Source organism: Macaca fascicularis, chromosome 5 (assembly GCF_037993035.2).
Source record: "Macaca fascicularis isolate 582-1 chromosome 5, T2T-MFA8v1.1".
Classification (NCBI taxonomy): domain Eukaryota; kingdom Metazoa; phylum Chordata; class Mammalia; order Primates; family Cercopithecidae; genus Macaca; species Macaca fascicularis.
The window spans coordinates 37,269,032-37,289,911 of NC_088379.1; the positions used below are offsets into that span (position 1 = coordinate 37,269,032).

Consider the following 20,880-nt stretch of genomic DNA (forward strand, 5'->3'; position numbering starts at 1 on the left):
ATTGCTTTAGCCTGGGAGGTGAAGGTTGCAGTGAGCCAAGATCATGGTATTGCACTCCAGCCTGGGTGACAGAGTGAGATTCTGTGTCAAAAAAATACCCATCTATGTACTTATATACAAAATATCTGAAACTGCTAAGACTGGGTAGTAATTACATGGGTATCTCTCATATTATGCTATTTAAATGTTTTAAAAATATTTAATAATTTTTGGCCGGGCGCGGTGGCTCAAGCCTGTAATCCCAGCACTTTGGGAGGCCGAGACGGGTGGATCATGAGGTCAGGAGATCGAGACCATCCTGGCTGACACGGTGAAACCCCGTCTCTACTAAAAAATACAAAAAACTAGCCGGGCGAGGTGGCGGGCGCCTGTAGTCCCAGATACTCGGGAGGCTGAGGCAGGAGAATGGCGTGAACCCGGGATGTGGAGCTTGCAGTGAGCCGAGATCTGGCCACTGCACTCCAGCCTGGGCGGCAGAGCGAGACTCCGTCTCAAAAAAAAAAAAAAAAAAAAAAATTAATAATTTTTAAGATCCCAAGAAAAAAGAATATCGTACTAAAAAAAATCCAATATCAGACTCTACTCTCTTGTAGATTAGGAATAATATCTCTGCTCTTTTTCCCCCAATGGCTCATTTGTACTTGGCATTTGGTGCCTGCTTAAAACACCAGGGTGACTATAGGGTCCCTGATGTTGGTTAGGGGCCCTCTCTGTAAGCTTTCATAGCACCCTCTCTTTTCCTTCTCACTGCATTTATCACCCAGTTGTGCCATTTCCTGTTTACTTGCCGTATGGGCCTGCTGGACCATAAGATGTTCCTCTAGGGGCAGGTGGCTTGCTTACTGTAGCATCTCTGAGGACTGGAATGCAATAGATGGAGTGGCTGAATGAATTACTGCAATGACGACTGCAATGGCTTAAGTTCGGTGCTCTGCGCACACATGGGCCAGGGTTGGATATGTGAAATTACCACTTGATGAAATTAGTTAAAGCAGCATTTGTTGGCACAGAGAGGCTGTGTGCCCCTTTCTTGGAGTCCCCTAGGCTTCAGTGCATACACCACAGTCTCACAGTTGGAAAGGAGGGTCAGGACGCTGTGTTTCATGTAAAGTGATTCTAAACCTTGTGCTAGATCCACTGACACATTCAACTCAAGACTCGGGATCTAACTGGACACTCAGGTTCCCATGGGGCTATGGCCGGGGCCAGGCCCCCTGCCACTGAATTTCCTAGGCACTGGGAGGTCAGGGTTTTCCTGTCCACTAACCTGACCAGTTTTTCACAGAGAGGACCAATGTGCCTGCCTTCCCCAGATCGGGCAGCTCAGCGCCTGCTTTGTCCTGGGTTCAGATGGAGTTTGGCTTGCTGGCCCCAGCATAGCCTGGATGGGGACAAGGGGCAGCTTACTGCAGGTCTCACTTTCTTGTTAGCCCCCGGCCTGGCTGTACCCTTGAGAAGGGCCCTGCTGCCTCAGACCCAACAAGAATTTGCTTCCTTTCTCTCTTCCTTCCTTCCTACCTCATTCATTCATTTGTTCTTTAGAATCTGCTGCCATTTCATGTCTATTTGTATCTCATCTAGCTAGCATCAGCTCTGTTCCCAGCCTCATGAAAAAGGCCAAGTTCCTTCCCTGACAGAGCCCGCTGTTGGCAGGAAGCTGCCAGAGCATAGTGGCTGTCTAGAGAACCTCTCTTAGCCATGCCAGCTCCCTGAAATCTTAGAGCATGAAGCCCTGTGTTTGTAGCAGTTAGGACTTGCTTGGAGGGATGCTGACAGGTGGTCTATGCAGACACTGCTCCACTTTGCCTAGGTGAGGCCTTTGCTGAATTATTTTACTTTCCTGAACCTCAGTTTCCTCATCTGCAAGACAGAATAAGTAATACCTTGCAGCAGGGTTTCAAGGTAATTAGCGGCTGTGAAGTAAAGTGGTTAAGTTGGCAGAGGGCCTGGGTCTGATTCTGGTTTTCTCCTTTACCTGCTGAGTGCTTCAGTTTCCCCATCCAAAAATAGGTATTCATACTCTCGACCTCATGCACTGTAAATGCTTAGAACAATGCCTGGTGCATGATGGATGCTGCCTGAAGGTTTGCTGGTTTTAGCAGTGCCTGGCAGATAGGAAGCACTCAATACACACTATATTCTACTACTATTAGGATTACTCTTACCATCTAGGGTTGTGAGCTAGATAATCTATGAAAACATCTGGCATGCAATAAGTACTCAGTGGATATTGTTTTCATCCTTCCTGACCCTTGATCTTGGAGCAGGGGTACCTTGAAGTGGAGGGAGGTGATCCCTGCACTGAGTTGGCATTCTTCTTTATGCTCATCTTGTCCCTGAGAACAAGAACTCTAGATATCTGGAAAAGTTCCAGGAGCATCGGGGCCCTTGTGATATTATGACCTCTAGGTTGGTGAGCAGATATGTTTAGTTCTACCTTGATCCTGAGCTAAGGCTGCCAGGCACAAACCTGTTATTTATTTATGTATTTTATTTATTTACCTGAGATGGTGTCTCATTCTGTCACCCAGGCTGGAGTGCAGTGGCATGATTTCGGCTCACTACAACCTCCACCTCCTGGATTCAAGAGATTCTCCTGCCTCAGCCTCCCGTGTAGCTGGGATTACAGGTGCCACCATGCCCAGCTAATTTTTGTATTTTTAGTAGAGATGGGGTTTCACCATGTTGGCCAGGTTGGTCTTGAACTCCTGATCTCAGGTGATTCACCTACTTCACCCTCTGAAAGTGCTGGGATTACAGTTGTGAGCCACCACCCCTGGCCGTGGGCATTTAATTTAGTGTATATTTCACAACATGCTTGAGGGAAGCTTGGAAGGGACCTTGGAGTGGGCCTAATACCCACAATTTACAAGGTGGAAACAGGTTCATAGAATGTGACATGAACTGTCTGATGTCACATAGCTGGTTGCCAGCAGGTAGAAGCTAGCAGCAAGCACCTGGACAGCCTGGGCTACCTCACACCGAGAAAGACTCCACAAGTCCATGTACAAATTGATTGACCCACTCTAGATGACTCCTGACCCTCATCTGAAAGCTGAATTTATCTTCACCTCGCCCAGAGCAAAACTTCTGTCGTGTTTGAAAAATTCCAGGTGAGAAGAGCAATGACTCAGACGTCACTACTTAGAAGCGTTTAAAAAACTGAGTGGGATCCCGACACAAATGGAAAAGAGAAGCTAAGCTATTTCCCTCTTACATTTTCTCAGCCCTTACATCTCCTATCAAGATCAATAGACATTTTCAGTTATGTACCTTCTGTAGCTGTGCACAGAGACTAAGATGCAGATGGTGGCTTATTTTATAATCTGTGAGTTCCTTTGCTAAGTATAGAGACATCTTTTATCTTTTTTTAATTATTATTATACTTTAAGTTCTAGGGTACATATATACAACGTGCAGGTTTGATACATAGGTATACATGTGCCATGTTGGTTTGCTGAACCCATCAACTCATCATTTACATTAGGTATTTCTCCTAATGCTATCCCTCCCCCAGCCCCCCACCACCCCAGTGTGTTATGTTCCCCACCCTGGAGACACCTTTTATCTTAAACGTTTTCAGAGGGGCATTTGCCTAGGAACACGGCACTTGGGTCTTATATTCTGGAAAATGAGCTTGCTCAGTGCACCTGAAAATTACAGAGTTTTACCAGGCACAGTCTTCTTGTTGAGATGCAAGTACATGTGGCTTGGTGGACTTTTTGTAGGAATCTTAAGCTACAACAAAGGAGACAAATTCAAATTGTTTCGTGCATTTCTGCAGAGGTTTGTGGCACCATTTATTTCCAGGTGCTTGCTGTGCAATTCTGATCCAAAGTTCAGTGCTGAAGCACATAAATTTAGGCTTTGAAAAGAGTGAGGACATTTTAGAGCTTCATTTGTGTTTAAAACTTGGCAATTTTAAAGGAATCTTATTAAGATAAAAAAGAGGGCCGAGGCAGGTGGATCATGAGGTCAGATCGAGACCATCCTGGCTAACACGGTGAAACCCCGTCTCTACTAAAAATACAAAAAATTAGCCGGGCGAGGTGGCAGGCGCCTGTAGTCCCAGCTACTCGGGAGGCTGAGGCAGGAGAATGGCGTGAACCAGGGAGGCGGAGCTTGCAGTGAGCTGAGATCGTGCCAGTGCACTCCAGCCTGGGTGACAGAGTGAGATTCCGTCTCAAAAAAAAAAAAAAAAAAAAAAAGAAAAAAAAAACCAGAGGGCCGGGCACGGTGGCTCACATCTGTAATCTCTGCACTTTGGGAGACCGAGGCGGGTGGATCACCTGAGGTCAGAAGTTCAAGACCAGCCTGGGCAACATGGTGAAACCCCGTCTCTACTAAAAATACAAAAATTAGCTGGGTGTGGTGGCATGTGACTGTAATTCCAGTTACCTGGGAGACTGAGGCAGGAGAACAGCTTGAGCCTGGGAGGCAGAGGTTGCAGCGAGTCAAGATCACGCCATTGCACTCCAGCCTGGATGACAGAGCAAGGCTCTGTCTCAGAAAAAAAAAAAAAAAAAAGATAAAAAGAAATTATTTTAGAAGTGGGTGATTATCCTAAATAAAGGTAAACTAAACCACCTTATAAAAAAACCAGAAAATTTTGATTTACTATAGAAGAAGTAGAAAGAGGAAGTTTGGGTCAGATTTTTATTAACGAATAGATTTGATTAGGAAATAGGAGTTGATTCTTTTCAGTCTTATTTTGAAGGAGAAATAGAACTTTCAGTTTAGAAAAAAAAAGTTATTTATTGATAAAATTAGTGCTCTGTCGAGTGATGCTTCTAATGTTTCCACTATAAATTATAGCAAAATGTCTGAGTTTAAAGCTAAGAGTCTATGTTGAGTTACAGGACAGGGTGTGGGTGTCAAAATCTTTTGACTCTAAATGTTTACAGTGTTTTCTTTTATGAGCTCATGACTGCTGGGTTTTTCCATGAATTTGAAAGGAGTGTACAGTGTTTTGAAAAGAAGATTATTTGCTTAAACTTTATAGACTGAACTAAAAATAGAAAAACACTGATTCTATTTTTGGAATGTCTTACAAGCTAAAAAGTAAACATGATTGCTGTACGTATTGAACAACATACTGAGAACAGATGTTTAAATAGCAAAACATAATAATTTAGCTGTTTTTGAAATATCACAGCATTTTAATGAATTGATTGTTAATGAAGAGCTAGACTTATGTCATAAGTAAATTTCTGTTTCAGCAAGAGTGTTACGTACAAGGAGAAAAAAAGGCATCCCCAAGCTTGTGTGAACTTTATTCTCAAGGGACTTTGTTACTATCTTGTCTCCTCTGGGGTTGCAAGTTCGGGGGTTCCCTTTTACCTTGCAGTCTTCTTAGTATTTCTGGTGCGACTGCAGCCAGCTTTTAATTTTGCAAGGCTTTTGGATACATTTAATGAAGGTGGCTGGGGTCACTAAAACTGTTCTCATGAAGTCTGCTTGCTGTTGTTCTGGCTAACAAGAAACTATGATGTAACGCACAAAATCAAAACATAAAGTTGGAGACCTTGATTTAAATGTCGACATGGATACATCAAGGTAGAATGTTCTTGAGGTACCCACCTCAATTTATAAGGTACTCCTCAATAAGTCCTCATCTAATTTGTCCTTCTACTCCTTTACACTTTCTTTCCTTCATGAACCAATTTATTGAGCACCGTTTGCTCTGATGATCATCTTCAAATACTCCGTCTTGCCACCTGAAGATTCATCTTGAATCTGGCATGATTTAAAACGTGAGTGTGGGTGTGTCCTCGAGAGAAAGTGAGCAATGTAGACAGGTAAGGAGGGATTGGAGGTGCGGGGCTGGGAGAGCAAGTGTGAGTTCCACGCGTGAGTGAGCAGGACCCATGCCTGGGGATGAATTTCCAAACTGTTGAAAGTGTGGCAGGCTAATGATGCTTGTGGGTACCAAGTGTCTGCCCAGCTAGTATGATAGGAATTTACCAAAGACACATGGACGATTTGTGGCTTGGCTTATGGAGTTAAAGTAACAAATGGAGCACAGTTTTGCTGTTAGACACTGCAACTCATAAAAAGGGAGAGGAACATATCGAGACACATGCTGCGGGCCCACCATGCTGGAGTGAATTTTGGCTCACACACAATCTCTTCTCTGATCTTAACTGTGTGTCCTGTCCTATTTTGTGTATCTATAAACCCAGCTCTGAGCTTGAGGCCTCCAGCCCATCATTTCTGTTTTACTTCTACATTTAAAACATATAATTCCCACTATTATTACAATACCAATCATTGTTGCTACTACTAATACTATTACTACCACCACTACATTTACAGCCAAAATTTGCAGTGCATCTACCATAGGCCAGTGCTTTATCTGTTTTTTTTTCTTCTTTTATTTTTTAAGACGGAGTTTCGCTCTTGTCACCCAGGCTGGAGTGCAATGGCACAATCTTGGCTCGCTGCAACCTCCACCTCCTGGGTTCAAGTGATTTTCCTGCCTCAGCCTCCAGGGTAGCTGGGATTACAGGCATCCACCACCACCATGCCTGGCTAATTTTTGTATTTTTAGTGGAGACGGGGTTTCACCACATTGACCAGGTTGGCCTTGAACTCCTGACCTCAGGTGATCCACTGCCTCAGCCTCCCAAAGTCCTGGGATTACAAGCATGGGTCACCAAAACTAGCCCTTTTACGTGTGGGTTCCCTTATTACAAGAGCTCAGCGACTTAACTTACCTAAAGTCTTTCAATCATCATCACATAGAGGGAATTACCAAAATTAAGATATAATTTACATTCTGTAACATTTTGGTATTTAGCAAATCCACAAATTTTGGTATTTAGTGTATTAGTGTAACCATCATCACCATCTAATTCCAAAACATTGTCATCACTGCAAAAAGAAACCTTGCACCCATTAGCAGTCTCTCCCTATTTTCTCTTCTCTCCAGCCCCTGGCAACTACTAGTCTATTTTCTGTCTCTATGGATTTGCCTATTCTGGATATTTCATATAAATGGAATCATACAGTATGCAGTCTTTTGTAACCGGCTTATTTCAATTGGCATAGTGTTTTCAAGGTCCACCAATGCTGTGGCATGTGTCAGTACTTCATTACTTTTTATAGTCAAATAATATTCCATTGTATGGATGTACCACATCTTGTTGATCCATTCATCAGTTGAGGGGCATCTGGGTTGTTTCCACTCTTGTGAGTTGTGCTGCTGTGCACATTCATGGACACATTTTTACATGGGCATATATGTTTTCAATTTATGCAGAGGGATTTTTAGTGTTAGATTTTCAGGATTTGGTATTATCCTTGGCAAATACTGGTTTCTTTGGAAACGAACTTTTCTGTTTGTAAGAGATGACTGCGTATCATCAAACTAACACTAACGTTTCCTCTCCACTATGAAGCTCTGATTTCTGTCCTATCTTCTCCTATGCAAGGCCTGATTTCCAGAGAAGCCTTTCTCCATGCGGATCCTTCTTCCTCTCTACCATCTGTAAAAGGCCCGAAACCAGCCAGGAAGCTGGGTTTTCCTTTGCAGCCTGAAGTTATTTTCCTTTCTCTGGAAACTCATCAAAGCTTCACCTGGGCTTTGAGGGAAACTAACTTCAGGGTTTTGTCACTCTTTTCCCTGCCTGAGCTTCCCTGCTACCCTCTATGCCCCTTGAGGGCAGGATTCTGGTCTGACTCAGTTTTTCTATTTCCTGCAAGGAATTCTGTGGTTTTCCACAATAGCTGGTAATGAATATTCATATTTGTGAAGTGAATACATTCCTGATCCATTGCCAAGTTGTTCTGATTCACTTGAAACCCAGTTGAATTTCCTTGTGGAGTTGATATTACAATGGCTCTACTTTTAAACAGGTCTGAGGGTGGGGAGGATCAAGCTAGCAGAGTGAGGTCATTCTTTAGCATATGTCCCTACCTCACTGGCCCCCACACTGGAGGGCAGCGTGCCTGGCATCACCTCCTAAACTCACAGGAGGTTTTGCTGCCCTTGCTTCTTGTTCCTCCTAAACAGAAGAAATTGGCAGAAGAGCTGGGGCAGGAGTGTCAGGCTTAGTAGGGAAGCAACTGTTCCAGTTCCCAGACTGGCCTCCGTGTCTTTCAAGTCCTCCATTAATATCTCAGGAGTGCTGAGATGGTGAGACATTAAAGCATCCTTTTAAAGTTACTTAGAAAGACAACTATTTGGGATTTCTGTAGGGATACTGTATTAGTCCATTCTTATGCTGCTAATAAAGACATACCCGAAACTGGGTAATTAAAAAGGAAAGTTGTTTGACTCACAGTTCCACATGGCTAGGGAGGCCTCAAAATCATGGTGGAAGGCAAGAAGGAGCAAGTCACATCTTACACGGCAACAGACAGAAGAATTGAGAGCCAAATAAAAGGGGTTTCCCCTTATAAAACCATCAGATCTCATGAGACTCATTCACTAGCATGAGAACAGGATGAGGGAAATCACCCCCATGATTCAGTTATCTCCCACTGTGTCCCTCCCACAACTTGTGGGAATTATGGGAGCTACAGTTCAAGATGAGATTTGGGTGGTGACACAGCAAAACCATATCAGGTACTATCATGTTTACATCTCTGCAGTCCTATTTGGATAGCCTATTGCTTTCCACAAAGCAACTATATATATATATTTTAAAGTAAAGGGGCCGGGTGCCGTGGCTCACCCTTGTAATCCCAGCACTTTGGGAGGCCGAGTTGGGCAGATCACAAGGTTGGGAGATTGAGACCATCCTGGCTAACACGGTGAAGCCCCATCTCTACTAAAAATACAAAAAAAAAAAAAAATTGCTGGGTGTGGTGGAGGGTGCCTGTAGTCCCAGCTACTTGGGAGGCTGAGGCAGGAGAGTGGCATGAACCTGGGAGGTGGAGCTTGCAGTGAATAGAGCGAGATGACGCCACTGCACTCCAGCCTGGGCGAAAGTGCGAGACTCCATCTCAAAAATAAAATAAAATAAAATAAAAGGATCTAAAACTGTAAGAGTGGTTCCCGATCCTGGCTGATAATCAGAATCACTTGTTAGAATATATTTCTAAGCTTCAGGTAAACCCAGAGTCAACATTATGGGTCAACACCAATAATGACCTCTCGGGCTGAGTTCAGTGGGCTGACACATTTGACTCGGCCAGCTGGAGTGTTTTAGCAATTGAGAATGCATTCTCCAAGATGCCGTAGTTCCTTCCTTCTTTATCCTCTGACACCTTGCCCTCTTCACACATTTATATGACCTGCCTGCCCTTTGAGGTCTCTGAGAATTTGACCTTTGCTCCAAAACAGTCAAATCATCTGCCCTCTACTTTCCCTCTCGCTCCGCCACCGTCCCATTACAGTTACAGGTGACTCTGATAGACAATCAGGGCTGGAAACTATCAGTGTCTTTGAGCAATGACTATTCTGTCTGCAGAGGTTCTCAATTCTGACTGCATGAGAGAACCACTTTGGAGATGTTAAAAATTACTGATGCCTGCCTGGGCGTGGTGGCTTATGCCTGCCATTTCAGCACTTTGGGAGGCTGAGGTGGGCAGATCACCTGAGGTCGGGAGTTTGAGACCAGCCTGACCAACATGTAGAAGCCCTGTTTCTACTAAAGATACAAAATTAGCCAGGTGTGGTGGTGCATGCCTGTAATCTCAACTACTCAGGAGGCTGAGGCAGGAGAATCACTTGAACTCAGGAGGCGGAGGTTGCTATTAGCCGAGATCATGCCATTGCACTCCAGCCTGGGCAAGAAAAGTGAAATTCCGTCTTAAAAAAAAACCAAAAAACTGATGCCCGGTATACATACAATCCTTTCATGGTAGCATATGCAGTTCCTTGAGGGAAGGATATATTTTTCAGATGGGTGGGAGAGTGGTATTTTACAGAAAATTGTGTATTTGAGTATAGGATTAGATTTTCTGTTAAGTTTCCCTTTGATGGAATTCCAGATTATAACAGGGAATATCTTTGTGCAGTGTGACTGGCAAGCTACATGCTGGTAGTGAATTAAAATAAGAGCTGTCATGTATATTTCTTAAAATATTTGGTGTTAGAGCACCACACATTACTATCAAATCTACCCAATTCAAAGGCTCCTACTTTCCCATGAGATGAGTGATTCTGCCCACTCCTGGATTAGGAAGGAAAACTTGGATCAGAGAAAGACCTCTGTGTACCTAAAAGATAACACAAACCTTAGACAAATTCTAACCCAGACTGCAGGAGTCTCTACCCTGGATGGGTATGTACAGCGAATTGGATCCAGGTTTAAACAATGAAGCCTTCATGTCCTTATTTCACCTGCCTGCATACATTCCCGCTGTAACTGTTACATTCAGGATTTGGCCTGTTTTTTGCAAGAAATGCAGTTTTTATTCCCCTAAACCTAATGCAATTTCCATTTTTTTGGCATCCCTATTTTTTGTGGCAGAAAATTTATCTTTGTCATAGGTACTTCAGATTTCCTTAGTCAATTCCGGGTTCTCCCCATCCTTTCCCCAGAGTTGCTTCTAAATTCCGGGCATTTTTGGAGAGTTTCGTGTAGGAGTTGGAGTGACGCAGTATGATGACATTTGTCCTGGATTCAGCTTGTCTAGTCTGGTCCTCAGCTGACAGGACCATCCGCTCACATCAAAACTATGTTGTTGATAACTCTCTAGGTCGCTCGCTAGTGGAACTGGTTCATACCAGTCCAAGAACACAGGACAATTTTGGCTGCTTTCTCCAGGGCCTATTGGTCAGTACCTTTTAATCATTAATGTTTTAAGACCAATGATAATGAATCTCACCTACTAGTGCTTCTCAAACTTTAATGAGTATACCAGTCACCTGGAATTTTGGTAAAATGAAGGTTTTGATGCAGTAGGTCTAGATTAGGGCAGGGCCTGAGAGTCTGCATTTCTAACAAACAGCCAGTTGCTGCTGAGGCTACTGGTCTGTGGACCACACGTTGAATAGTAAGGTCGTAGAGTCCAGAAGCATTCTCGCTGTAATGGAACTGTCAGCCTCCATCTCTTCTAAGTGTTTGGGAAAGTGATGTGCTAACAGGGAAAGATTTGGCTAAATGGCTGCAAATGCACTCCTTTTTCCACCTTCATTAAGCAGGGAATATCACTGCTGAAAAGAATGAGAGAATAGCACTTCCCTAGGATGCTTCTAAGGCCCTTTGCAAGGGTGGCCTCTGTTGGAATGATGTTACTTTTTTTTGAGACAGGGTCTTGCTCTGTCACCCACGCTGGAGTGCAGTGGCTGAATCTCAACTCACTACAGCCTTGAACTCCGGGGCTCAAATGATCTTCCCACCTCAGATTCCTGAGTAGCTAGGACTACAGGCATGTGTCACTATGTCCAGCTAATTTTTTATTTTTCCTTTTTGTAGACATGGGGTCTCACCATGTTGCCCAGGCTGGTCTTGAACTCCTGAGTTCAAACGATCCTCCCACCTTGGCATCCCAAAGTGCTGGGATTACAGGCATGAGCCACTGTGCATGGCCTGATATTTCTCTTGACTTTCTCCATGGCTTTTTTTCTTTTTTTGAGACAGAGTCTCACTCTGTCCCCCAGGCTGGAGTGCAGTGGTATGATCTCAGCTCACTGCAACCCAGGCCTCACAGGTTCAAGTGATTCTTCTATCTCAGCCTCCCGAGTAGCTGGGATTACAGGCGTGTGCCATCACACCCGGTTAATTTTTGGCATTTTTAGTAGAGACGAGGTTTCGCCATGTTGGCCAGGCTGGTCTTGAACTCCTGACCTCAGATGATCCACCTGCCTCAGCCTCCCAAAGTACTGGAATTACAGACGTGAGCCACTACGCCCAGCCTCTCCATGCCTTTATGGCTTTATCTATTCCTATGCATGAGATAAAACCACAAGCGTGGAAAAAAGAGAAAACCCTATCATCCCCCATGATCCTCTCCTTTTGATATTCATGCCCTTATATTATCTCCTCCCCTTAACTGTGGACTAGACTTATGTCTTTGGTTTTCACAAACAGTAATAGAGCAAAAGTGTTGGGATGTCATACCTTAATTTATAAAAAAAAAAACCTCTTTTTGGATTTGTGCGTTCTCTCGGATCACTTGTGCTGGGGGATACAAACTGCCATTTTTTGATTTAGCACTATGGAAAAAAACAGCAAGAAACGGGGGCCCTGAGTCCAGCTGCCTGCGAGGAACTAAATACTGGCAACACCTATGTGAATGAGTGTGGAAGTGGATCCTTCAGTTCCAGGCCAGTCTTGAGATGACTGCAGCCTCAGTTAACAGCTTGGCTGAAATTTTGGGGAGACTTTCAGCCAGAGCCATCCAGCTAAGATGCTCCTGGATTTCTGACCCACAGAAGTTGTTTGTGGTTTTAAGCTTCTCAGTTTTGGGGTAATTTTTTATACAGCAATAGGTAGCTAATACCCTCACTAAACTCACATCCCGGATGGTTAGGGAACAGCATTAAAATGTCCCAATGGTCCTTCATGAAGATAATGCACAATTAGTAAAAGGAAAAGAGAAGCAGAATTCTTGGGCTGGGTTGGCCATTTGGCCTGAGGAACTCAGTGAGTGGTTCCACCTGACACATACATTACACATCAGCGATTAGACCTTTGGACTTTTTTTTTTTTTTTTCCAACGTGGAACTCAGCAGTGGCTGGGATTGAAACTCAGCTTTACCTTTGTAGCCATAAACTGACCACCACGTCTCACCATCTTGCCTTGGGAGAGAAGAAAACTATGGTGAAATCAACATTTCTCAAGTTGCAAAAGCCTCCCGGCAGGCAGGAGCTAAATGCTTCTTTTCCTCTGCTCCATTTTTGGTCTCAATCGCCGAGTTTTCTGACTCCGAGAAAACCACCTTTGATTATATAAAGGTATTAGGGGCTGGGGAACACTGGTCCTTTTGTTACCAGCAATCTAAAGCGCTTAGGAAGAAACGCCCTGGGGGTGGGGATCACCCCTGGAAAGTTGGGCGGGCTTTGTGTTAGCTCCAACTCTGGGGCTTTTGTCGAACTTCGGAGAGGCAGGAATTCTTAGATTTCTGAAAGTTGTGCGAAACGGACCCCAGAGGCCTGGAAAGGCGCGTCCCCAGCCTCCAGGGTTTCCTGAGCAGCCCTGGGCATCTCTGAGGGGGGGGGCGACCCCAGCATGTCCCAACTTCCCGCCAGCAGCGGAGCGCGGGGGTGGGCGGGGTCGGCCGCGCGCCCTCCCCTCCTGTCCCCTCCTCCCCCCGCCCACCCCCTCCCCGCGCTCTCCCCTCCCACTTCCCTTTCTCTGCCTGGCCGCCCGGCGGGCGCGACCTCTCGGGGCAGTGACGAGCTGGGTGGAGCCCGCCGCCGCCGCCGCCGCCGCCGCCGCCGCCGCCGCCGCCGCCGCCGCCGCCGCCGCCGCCGCCGCCGGGGAGAGCGATGCCCCGGCCCCGCTGCTCCCCAAGCCCGCCCCCGGCCGCCCGCGGGTCCACGGGCCGGCGGCGGGAGTGAGCGGGAGCCGGCGGGCGAAGAGCCGCCGCCCGGCCCGCGATGTCACCATTGTTCAGCTGGGTGGCCAAGGTAGGCGGCGTCGGGCGGGCGCCCGTTACCGGAGCGGAGCGGCAGGCGCGGGGCTGGAACATTTGTAACCTTCGGGCCGGGCTGGGCCGGGCCGCTGGGGGGCTAGGCGCGGCGTGGGGTGAGCGGCGGGCGCCAGCGGGTCGTTAGCCGCGCGTTTCTCATTCATTAGTCTCCCAGATCCCTGTGGGGAGGACTGGCGAGGTAACGGCGCCCATTTCACAGTTGGGGAGACTGAGGCTGGACTCGGAGACCCCTGCGGAAGCCCGAAACCAGCGGGCGGCTCCTCCAGCCCCTGTTGCTCCCCGCGCCGCGTAGGTGCCGCTTGGTGCTCCCCGGCACGGGACCTCGCGGATGTCGACCCCGCATGTCTCCTTCGCGGGTGTCGCCCTCGTGTGTCTCTCTCGTAGATGTCGGCTTGCGCTGGGCCGCCTGGACTGGGCGCCGAGGATGCCCAAAGGCTGAAGCTGGTGCCCGCAAGGGGTGTCTGTCTTTCGTTTTTAACCCTCTGGTTTCAAAGGGCATGTTCTGAGGTCTGAGTTTTAAATAGAAGTTTTTAACTTTCCATTCCCACAAAGTTTTGTTTTCAGAACATCAGCGCTTTCGAGATAACTGGGTGGTGCAAATTCAGGCCAGTTGCACTGTTGCTAACAGGAAGGCATTAGTGTAGATTTCCAGAGTTCCCAGCAGCTCGAGAACACGGTAGTAGCATCAATAGCATTCTTTTTATCCACTCCTGCAGTGCCAGGTGTCAGAATGTGCTTTAAAGGATACGACCCTCGCTGCCTTGAAAGGCTCGCTGGTAGCTGGGGCATCTTGCTGTCACCCCATGAACTCAGTCCCTTGGCCGGCTCCTTCGCCGGGCTTGCTTTCTGTGTATGGCTGGTTGAGTAATAAGCTCACAAACTCGTTAGCCATTCTGGGAGCCTTTACCAATTAATAATTTAATTAGGTGGTGGTTATATCTCCAGTTATGCAATGCTTTTACGGTATTATTTAATTACATTTTTATGAGTACCTTTTTGTGAGCAGGTATGGCTTTGCCTGTGATTTAAGTGACAAAATTGGAGACACAGAAACTAGATAACACTAGTTTTTAGATGGGCAAAAGTTTTTAGATAGATTTTCTTACTAGGTAAATAGCATTCCATTAGAATCACTTCCTGAAACGTAGCTGGTGGTAAAATGAGATGACTTTCAAAAACATTTTGAGTCATTAAAAAGCGGTTTCGTACCGAAGAAAAATTGGTAATACCTACACATTCTGGTTTGAACTGATAGCTAATTAGCTTTTATTAAGTATCGGTAAATTTAAAAACTTTTTTGAAGTTTGAAAAGTAATTCAGTGTGTTGTCTGATTATATTTTACTTCCTCATCCTAGATTGAGGATATGAGTCTACTTTTATATCGTTATGCTTTTGTACTGTAAGGCCAAAGGGAGAAAAAAAAAATCGCAACTCATTTTATTGCAAAACCAATAAGAAGTAAATGTAAATTTTTAAAAACTTACTGCTAGTACTGTGTAAGTTTTACTTTTCCAGAACATATTTAGTAAGATGCTATTCATTGTGGGAGTGAGATGGATTTTTGTTTACTTTGGTACAGAGGAGACAGTGAAAACGCCCCCAACAAAGCCTTATTTCAAAAACCATCACAGACTTTTAGGACGATTGTTAGCCTTCTCTGAGTGTAAAATCATTAGAAAAATTTATATAGAGGAAATGTAGGCTGGTAGCTTAATTTGGATTCTGAATCTTGTTATTTCAAAATTATTATTTTTGAGACAGAGTCTCACTCTGTCACCTAGGCTGAAGTGCAGTGGTGCGATCTCAGCTCACTGCACCCTCCACCTCCCAGGTTCAAGCCATTCTTGTGTCTCAGCCTCCCCAGTAGCTGGGATTACAGATGTGCGCCACCATACCCAGCTAATTTTTGTATTTTCAGTAGAGATGGGGTTTTGCCATATTGGCTAGGCAGGTCTTGAACGCTTGGGCTCAAGTAATGCACCCGCCTCGGCCTCCCAAAGTGCTGGGATTACAGGTGTGAGCCACCGCACCCGGCCTAAAAATTACTATTTCGATTACAGGACAACAGCGAAAAACTATTAAATGTTTTTAGAGCAAATTCATGTATACCTCTTAGCATAAATTTTTAAAATGTGATTATTTTATATTTCATTTCCTCTAGGTGGTGCAGCCATTACAAATTATATCCTGAAATTCAATGATTTTTATAGATAACATGTTACCCTGTGAAAGATTTTAGAACATGAAATTACTCTTTGGAAGTTCATTTCTTGGAGTTATAGACTAAAAATGATGTTCTATGGAACCGTTGTGGTTTACGGTGAAGAGGCAAGTCATTAACATACTTTACATTACAAACTAGGTAATATCCTAAAGACAAAAGGTGTAGATAATGCACACAATGTGAGTAATCCTGAAGTTGTTATATTTGACTTCAGAATGCCCCTTCAGAAACACACAGCTGCACATGAGCACAGGCCTCACACAAACACCTGCACATCCAGTTACGCAGCTGACTTTCCTTTTCCTTTTTCATTTTGACCTTTGCAACTGCAGCTGAACACCTGGTAGCGAAGGAGAAGGGCTGGGCGTCAGTTGATTCGCATGGATACCTGAGCATGGATGTGTTTTTCTCGTGCAATGCATTATTATTGGGTGAATATTGAATGTGTAGAGTGGGCAATTTCGTGACATAGGAATAAAGCCAAAATGGAAGAGTTTTGTTTTAAAGAGATTATCTCTTAAAGAAGAAAGAAAAACATGAGATGTACTTTTAAAAAAAACTGGACGTGATCTGGAACTTTAGGGCAGGTGTGCATTGTGTCAAGAATGTGGCTGGGCTTTATAGCAGTGTGATTTCTTGATTAGTCTTTCTCTGGGGACACTTGACTTTTTACACAGTTTATACATAAAACTGAACTTTTCAAGCTTTGTGATTTTCATAGTAAACTCACAGATGTCCCCAACAACCCGGCAGTTTTGAGTATATCTACTGTTTCTATGCCTCCATGTATCTGTTAGTCAAAACTAACTGCAGCAGAACTGCCAAGTAACTTTTAGAATGTATTTGGATTTGCACCTGCTTATAAAGTTTGTAGCTAAGATTATTGCTGGTATTTCAAGTTAGTAGATTTTAAATATACATATGTCAGTTTATGAGAAAAAATGGAAAATGAGAACTAAATATAGGCAAGTTTGCTGTGTTTCAAATCCAAGTTCAGTTTCTTATAGTTTATGGTGTGTATTAAGTATTTAGTTTATGAGTAAAGTATTTAACTGTGTATTTAATGTATTAATAAGGCATTTAACTGTGTATTTTCCAGTGCTCATTCAACAAGTGTTTATTAGTACTTTTTGTATATAAGCAGTGTTTATGTCCTGGAGGAGTTAATTCACTCTCCACAATAGATTATCCTTTAAAAAGTGTGCATCCTGAAGATTTATAAATTAAATATTTAAAGATGTATTAAAAAAGGAATCTTTTTTTTTTTTTGACACTGAGTCTCTCTCTGTTACCCAGGCTGGTGTGCAGTGGCACGATCTCGGCTCACTGCAACCTCTGCCTCCTGGGTTCAAGTGCTCCTCCCACCTCAGCCTCCCTAGTAGCTGGGACTACAGGCATACGCCACCATGCCTAGCTAATTTTTGTATTTTTAGTAGAGACGGGGTTTCACCATGTTGGCCAGGCTGGTCTTGAACTCCTGACCTCAAGTGATCTGCCCACCTTGGCCTCCCAAAATGTTGGGATTACAGGTGTGAGCCATTGTGTCCAGCCCACAGAATCCTTTTGTAAAGCAAGTAACTGATTGCTAATTAATATTTTATGTAAAACCAGGTTTTCCATATTTGGGCATTACTTAAAATGTTGATTTATAGCCACCATTCATTCAACAGGTCATTTAACAAATGTGTTCAATGCAGGTATTTGAGGAGCTGGGGATTTAGCAACAGACAGGCAGACCAGGTCCCTGTTTTTATGGTATTCTAGATGGGAGAGATAGCAAAGCAGTAAGCAAATAGATGAACAAGATTATTTGGGATGGTGGTCAGTGCTAGGAAGAGAAGTAAGAGTGGCTCCGGGGTGGGGTGCTGCAGGGGTGGCATTCCATATGACTGGTGAGAGGGCAGTAAACATGCTCCAAGCAGGCCGCAGGGAGAAGGGAGGTGTGGCTGGAATACCTCCAGCTGGGTGCATAGTACTGGCCTCTGGGTGGGAAGGGTAAGGTGGGCCAGGCTGTTTATGACTCCATAGGCTTAGAATGGGGTTTGGATTTGCTTTTAAGTGTAGTCAGAAGCCATTAAAGGTGTGGAAGGGAGGAGTGATACCAGCTGATGTATATTTCGAATGGAAGCAGAAGGACCACTTAGGAGGTGGTTTTGGTTCAGTCAGGAGGTGATATTGGTAGCTTGGACCTCAGTAATAAGAAAGGAATACCAGTGGATAGTCATTGTCCTTTATATTTTGAAATGATGTGACCCAGTGGCTTTGCTATCTTGTTTGTGTGTGTTTGGTGCAAATAACCGAGTAACTAATTGCAGTTTGTATGTTGAGTGTAAGTACAATTTGCCCTTCCATCATCTCTTCCTTCTAAGCAAAGCTTTCATGCAAAGTTCTGTCTGACTCTGGTCTTATTTATTTACCTTTGAGGTTTCCTGCAGACTGGACCAGCCCACCTTGGGTGCCTGTAGGCCGCAGGGGTTGTCCTTCTGTTTACCAGCACACAGCACAGCAGCCTTCCTATGTAAGGTGTGAATCTGACTATAGCAAATATTTAGGCAACAATTTTCTTGTGTTGCTTGAAGTCAGTCCAATGTTGGTTTATCCTTGATGTGTGTCCTAGGTTAATGTGATGTATTGTTTAAAAATTTTTTTTTCTTCTGTAGACTCATATTACATTTTATTAGCGGATGCTTGAGTTTAATAAGGGAGGGGAAAACTCCTTCTTGTCATAGTCAAACCATTCCTTGAATCTGAAAAATTTGCTGCCTTGGCTAAGCAAAGCTGGTATAACCCTGACCAGGATTTCAGCAGAGTTCCTGTGGAGCGCTTTTTATCTGGTAGTGGTGGCAGCTGTGCTTTGTGCTTTGGGAACTCTAGTTGCTTAGAGTGTGCCAGGAACTTGGGCGTAGGTTGGTTTTACTGAAAGAGAATGGAGGAAAGCAGGGCTAGAAATCCCACCTAATCCACAAATAGAACACAGCCCAGAGCAATGCCCAGTGAGAAAAAAAGCTGATTAAAGTATTTGTTTCCTTAGAAAATTCTTTAAACTGATCTTAGCCTATATATGTTTGTCCCCTGTTCTTCTGTTTCTGTCAAAACTCTCCTCATCCTTTATTCCTTTCCTGAAGCACCTCTGATTAATCATTCATTCATTGGATGAATGTACTAAGCAGGGTAGAGAATAACGGGAAGGCAGGGTGTGCTGGGCAGTTGGAGTAGCATATGCTAAGGCTTTGAGCCCCCTTGGTGGAGCTGCAGTCACAGGAGGTTGGTGGGGCTGGAGCGAGACTGCTGGGGGGAGTAGCAGAGGTGAACGGGGACTAGGATGAGCATGGCATACAGACCCCTTTGGTATTTTATTCTGGAGCAATGAAGACCTGTTAGGTACCAAAGCTGATCTTTCCCCAAACTCTTTTTTTTTTTTTTTTTTTCCCCAGACGGAGTCTCACTCTGTGGCCAGGCTGGAGTGCAGTGGTGCGATCTTGGCTCCCTCTGCCTCCCTCTGCCTCCCTCCGCCTCCCTCCGCCTCCCTCCGCCTCCCTCCGCCTCCCTCCGCCTCCCTCCGCCTCCCTCCGCCTCCCTCCGCCTCCCAGGCTCAAGTGATTCTCCTACCTCAGCCTCCCGAGTAGCTGGGATTACAGGCAGGTGCCACCGCACCGAGCTAATTTTTGTATTTTTAGTAGAAACGGGATTTCACCATGTTGGCCAGGATGGTCTCGATCTCCTGACCTTGTGATCCACCTGCCTCGGCCTCCCAAAGTGCTGGGATTATAGGCGTGAGCCACTGTGCCCAGTCCTCCCCAAACTCTTATAGTTGCGTATTTTCTTCTGTATGGTGCTTGGTGTGCAGTGACTACACTGTGCCCAACTTCTGCTTCTTCCCTTTTTTTTTTTTAATATACTTTTTTAGAGCAGTTGTTTTTTAAAGCAGTTGTAGGTTTATAGCAAAATTGCGTGGAAGTTACAGAGATTTCCTATATAGCCCCTGTCCCCACTCATGCACAGCATTCCCTGTTATTAATATTCATCACCAGAATGGTGCATTTGTTACGACAGATGAATCTATATTGACATATGATTATCACACAAAGTCCATCGTTTACATTAGGGTTCACTATTGGTGATGTACATTCTACAGGTTTGGATAAATGTATAATGACGTGTATCCAGCATTATAATATCATACAGAGTAGTTTCATTGCCCTACCAGTCCTCTCTGATCGATTCATCCCTCCCTTCCCATAAGCCTTTGGCAACCCACTAATCTTCGTACTATCTATAGAGAATGTATATATAGTTCTGCCTATAGAGAATGTCATGTAGTTGGAATCATACACAGTATGTGTGTAGCCTTTTCAGATTGGCTTCTTTCACTGAGTATATGCATTTAAGTTTCCTGTGTGCTTTTTTTTTTAAAATGGCTTGATAGTTCATTTTTTAGTGCTGAATAATATTCATTGCCTGGATGTACCACAGTTTATCCATTCACCCACAGAAGGACATCTTGGTTGCTTCCAAGTTTTAGCAATTACGAGTAAAGCTACTATGAACATCTCTGTGTAGTTTTTTGTGTGGATCTGAGTTTTCAGCTCCTTTGAGTAGATACCGAGATGTATGATTGCTAGATTGTAATGTAAGAGTACATTTGTTTTTGTGAGAAGCACTCAACTGCTTTTCAAAGTGCCTGTACCATTTTGTATTGCCATCAACAATGAATGAAAATTTCTTTTGCTCCTTATAGGCATTTGATGTTGTATTCTGGAATTTGGTTGTTCTAATAGGTGTATAGTGGTACCTCATGGATGTTTTAATTTATGTTTGTCTAGTGACAGCTGATGTTGTCCTACTCCCTTTCTTTTGATTAACTTTTAAGGAGTAGAACCAATGTTAGGCTAGGCGTGTTGGCTCACGCCTGTGATCCCAGCACTTTGGGAGGCTGAGGCGGGTGATCACTTGAGGCCAGGAGTTTGAGACCAGTCTGGCCAATATGCAAAACCTGTCTCTAGAAAAATACAAAAATTAGCTGGGTGTGGTGGTGTGCACCTGTAATCCCAGCTACTTGGGAGGATGAGGCACGAGAATTGCTAGAGTCTGGGAGGCAGAGGTTGT

At 44.5% G+C, this 20,880-nt stretch overlaps 1 protein-coding gene across 25 annotated transcripts in view; it reads left to right on the top strand.

Annotated features, from left to right (window-relative positions):
- The window catches only part of TBC1D1 (TBC1 domain family member 1), a 253,237-nt gene that overhangs the window by 73,476 nt on the left and 158,881 nt on the right, over positions 1 to 20,880 (top strand). For 8 of the 25 annotated variants that reach the window (XM_005554662.5, XM_074039531.1, XM_074039533.1 and 5 more), the window contains exon 1: positions 13,244 to 13,526. The exons of the other annotated variants lie outside the window; for them this stretch is intronic. In XM_005554662.5, coding sequence (XP_005554719.3) covers positions 13,497 to 13,526 — 30 coding nt within the window. In that variant the 5' untranslated portion in view covers positions 13,244 to 13,496. Of the gene's footprint in view, positions 1 to 13,243; positions 13,527 to 20,880 lie in introns of those variants that run through there. 25 annotated transcript variants of the gene reach the window in all.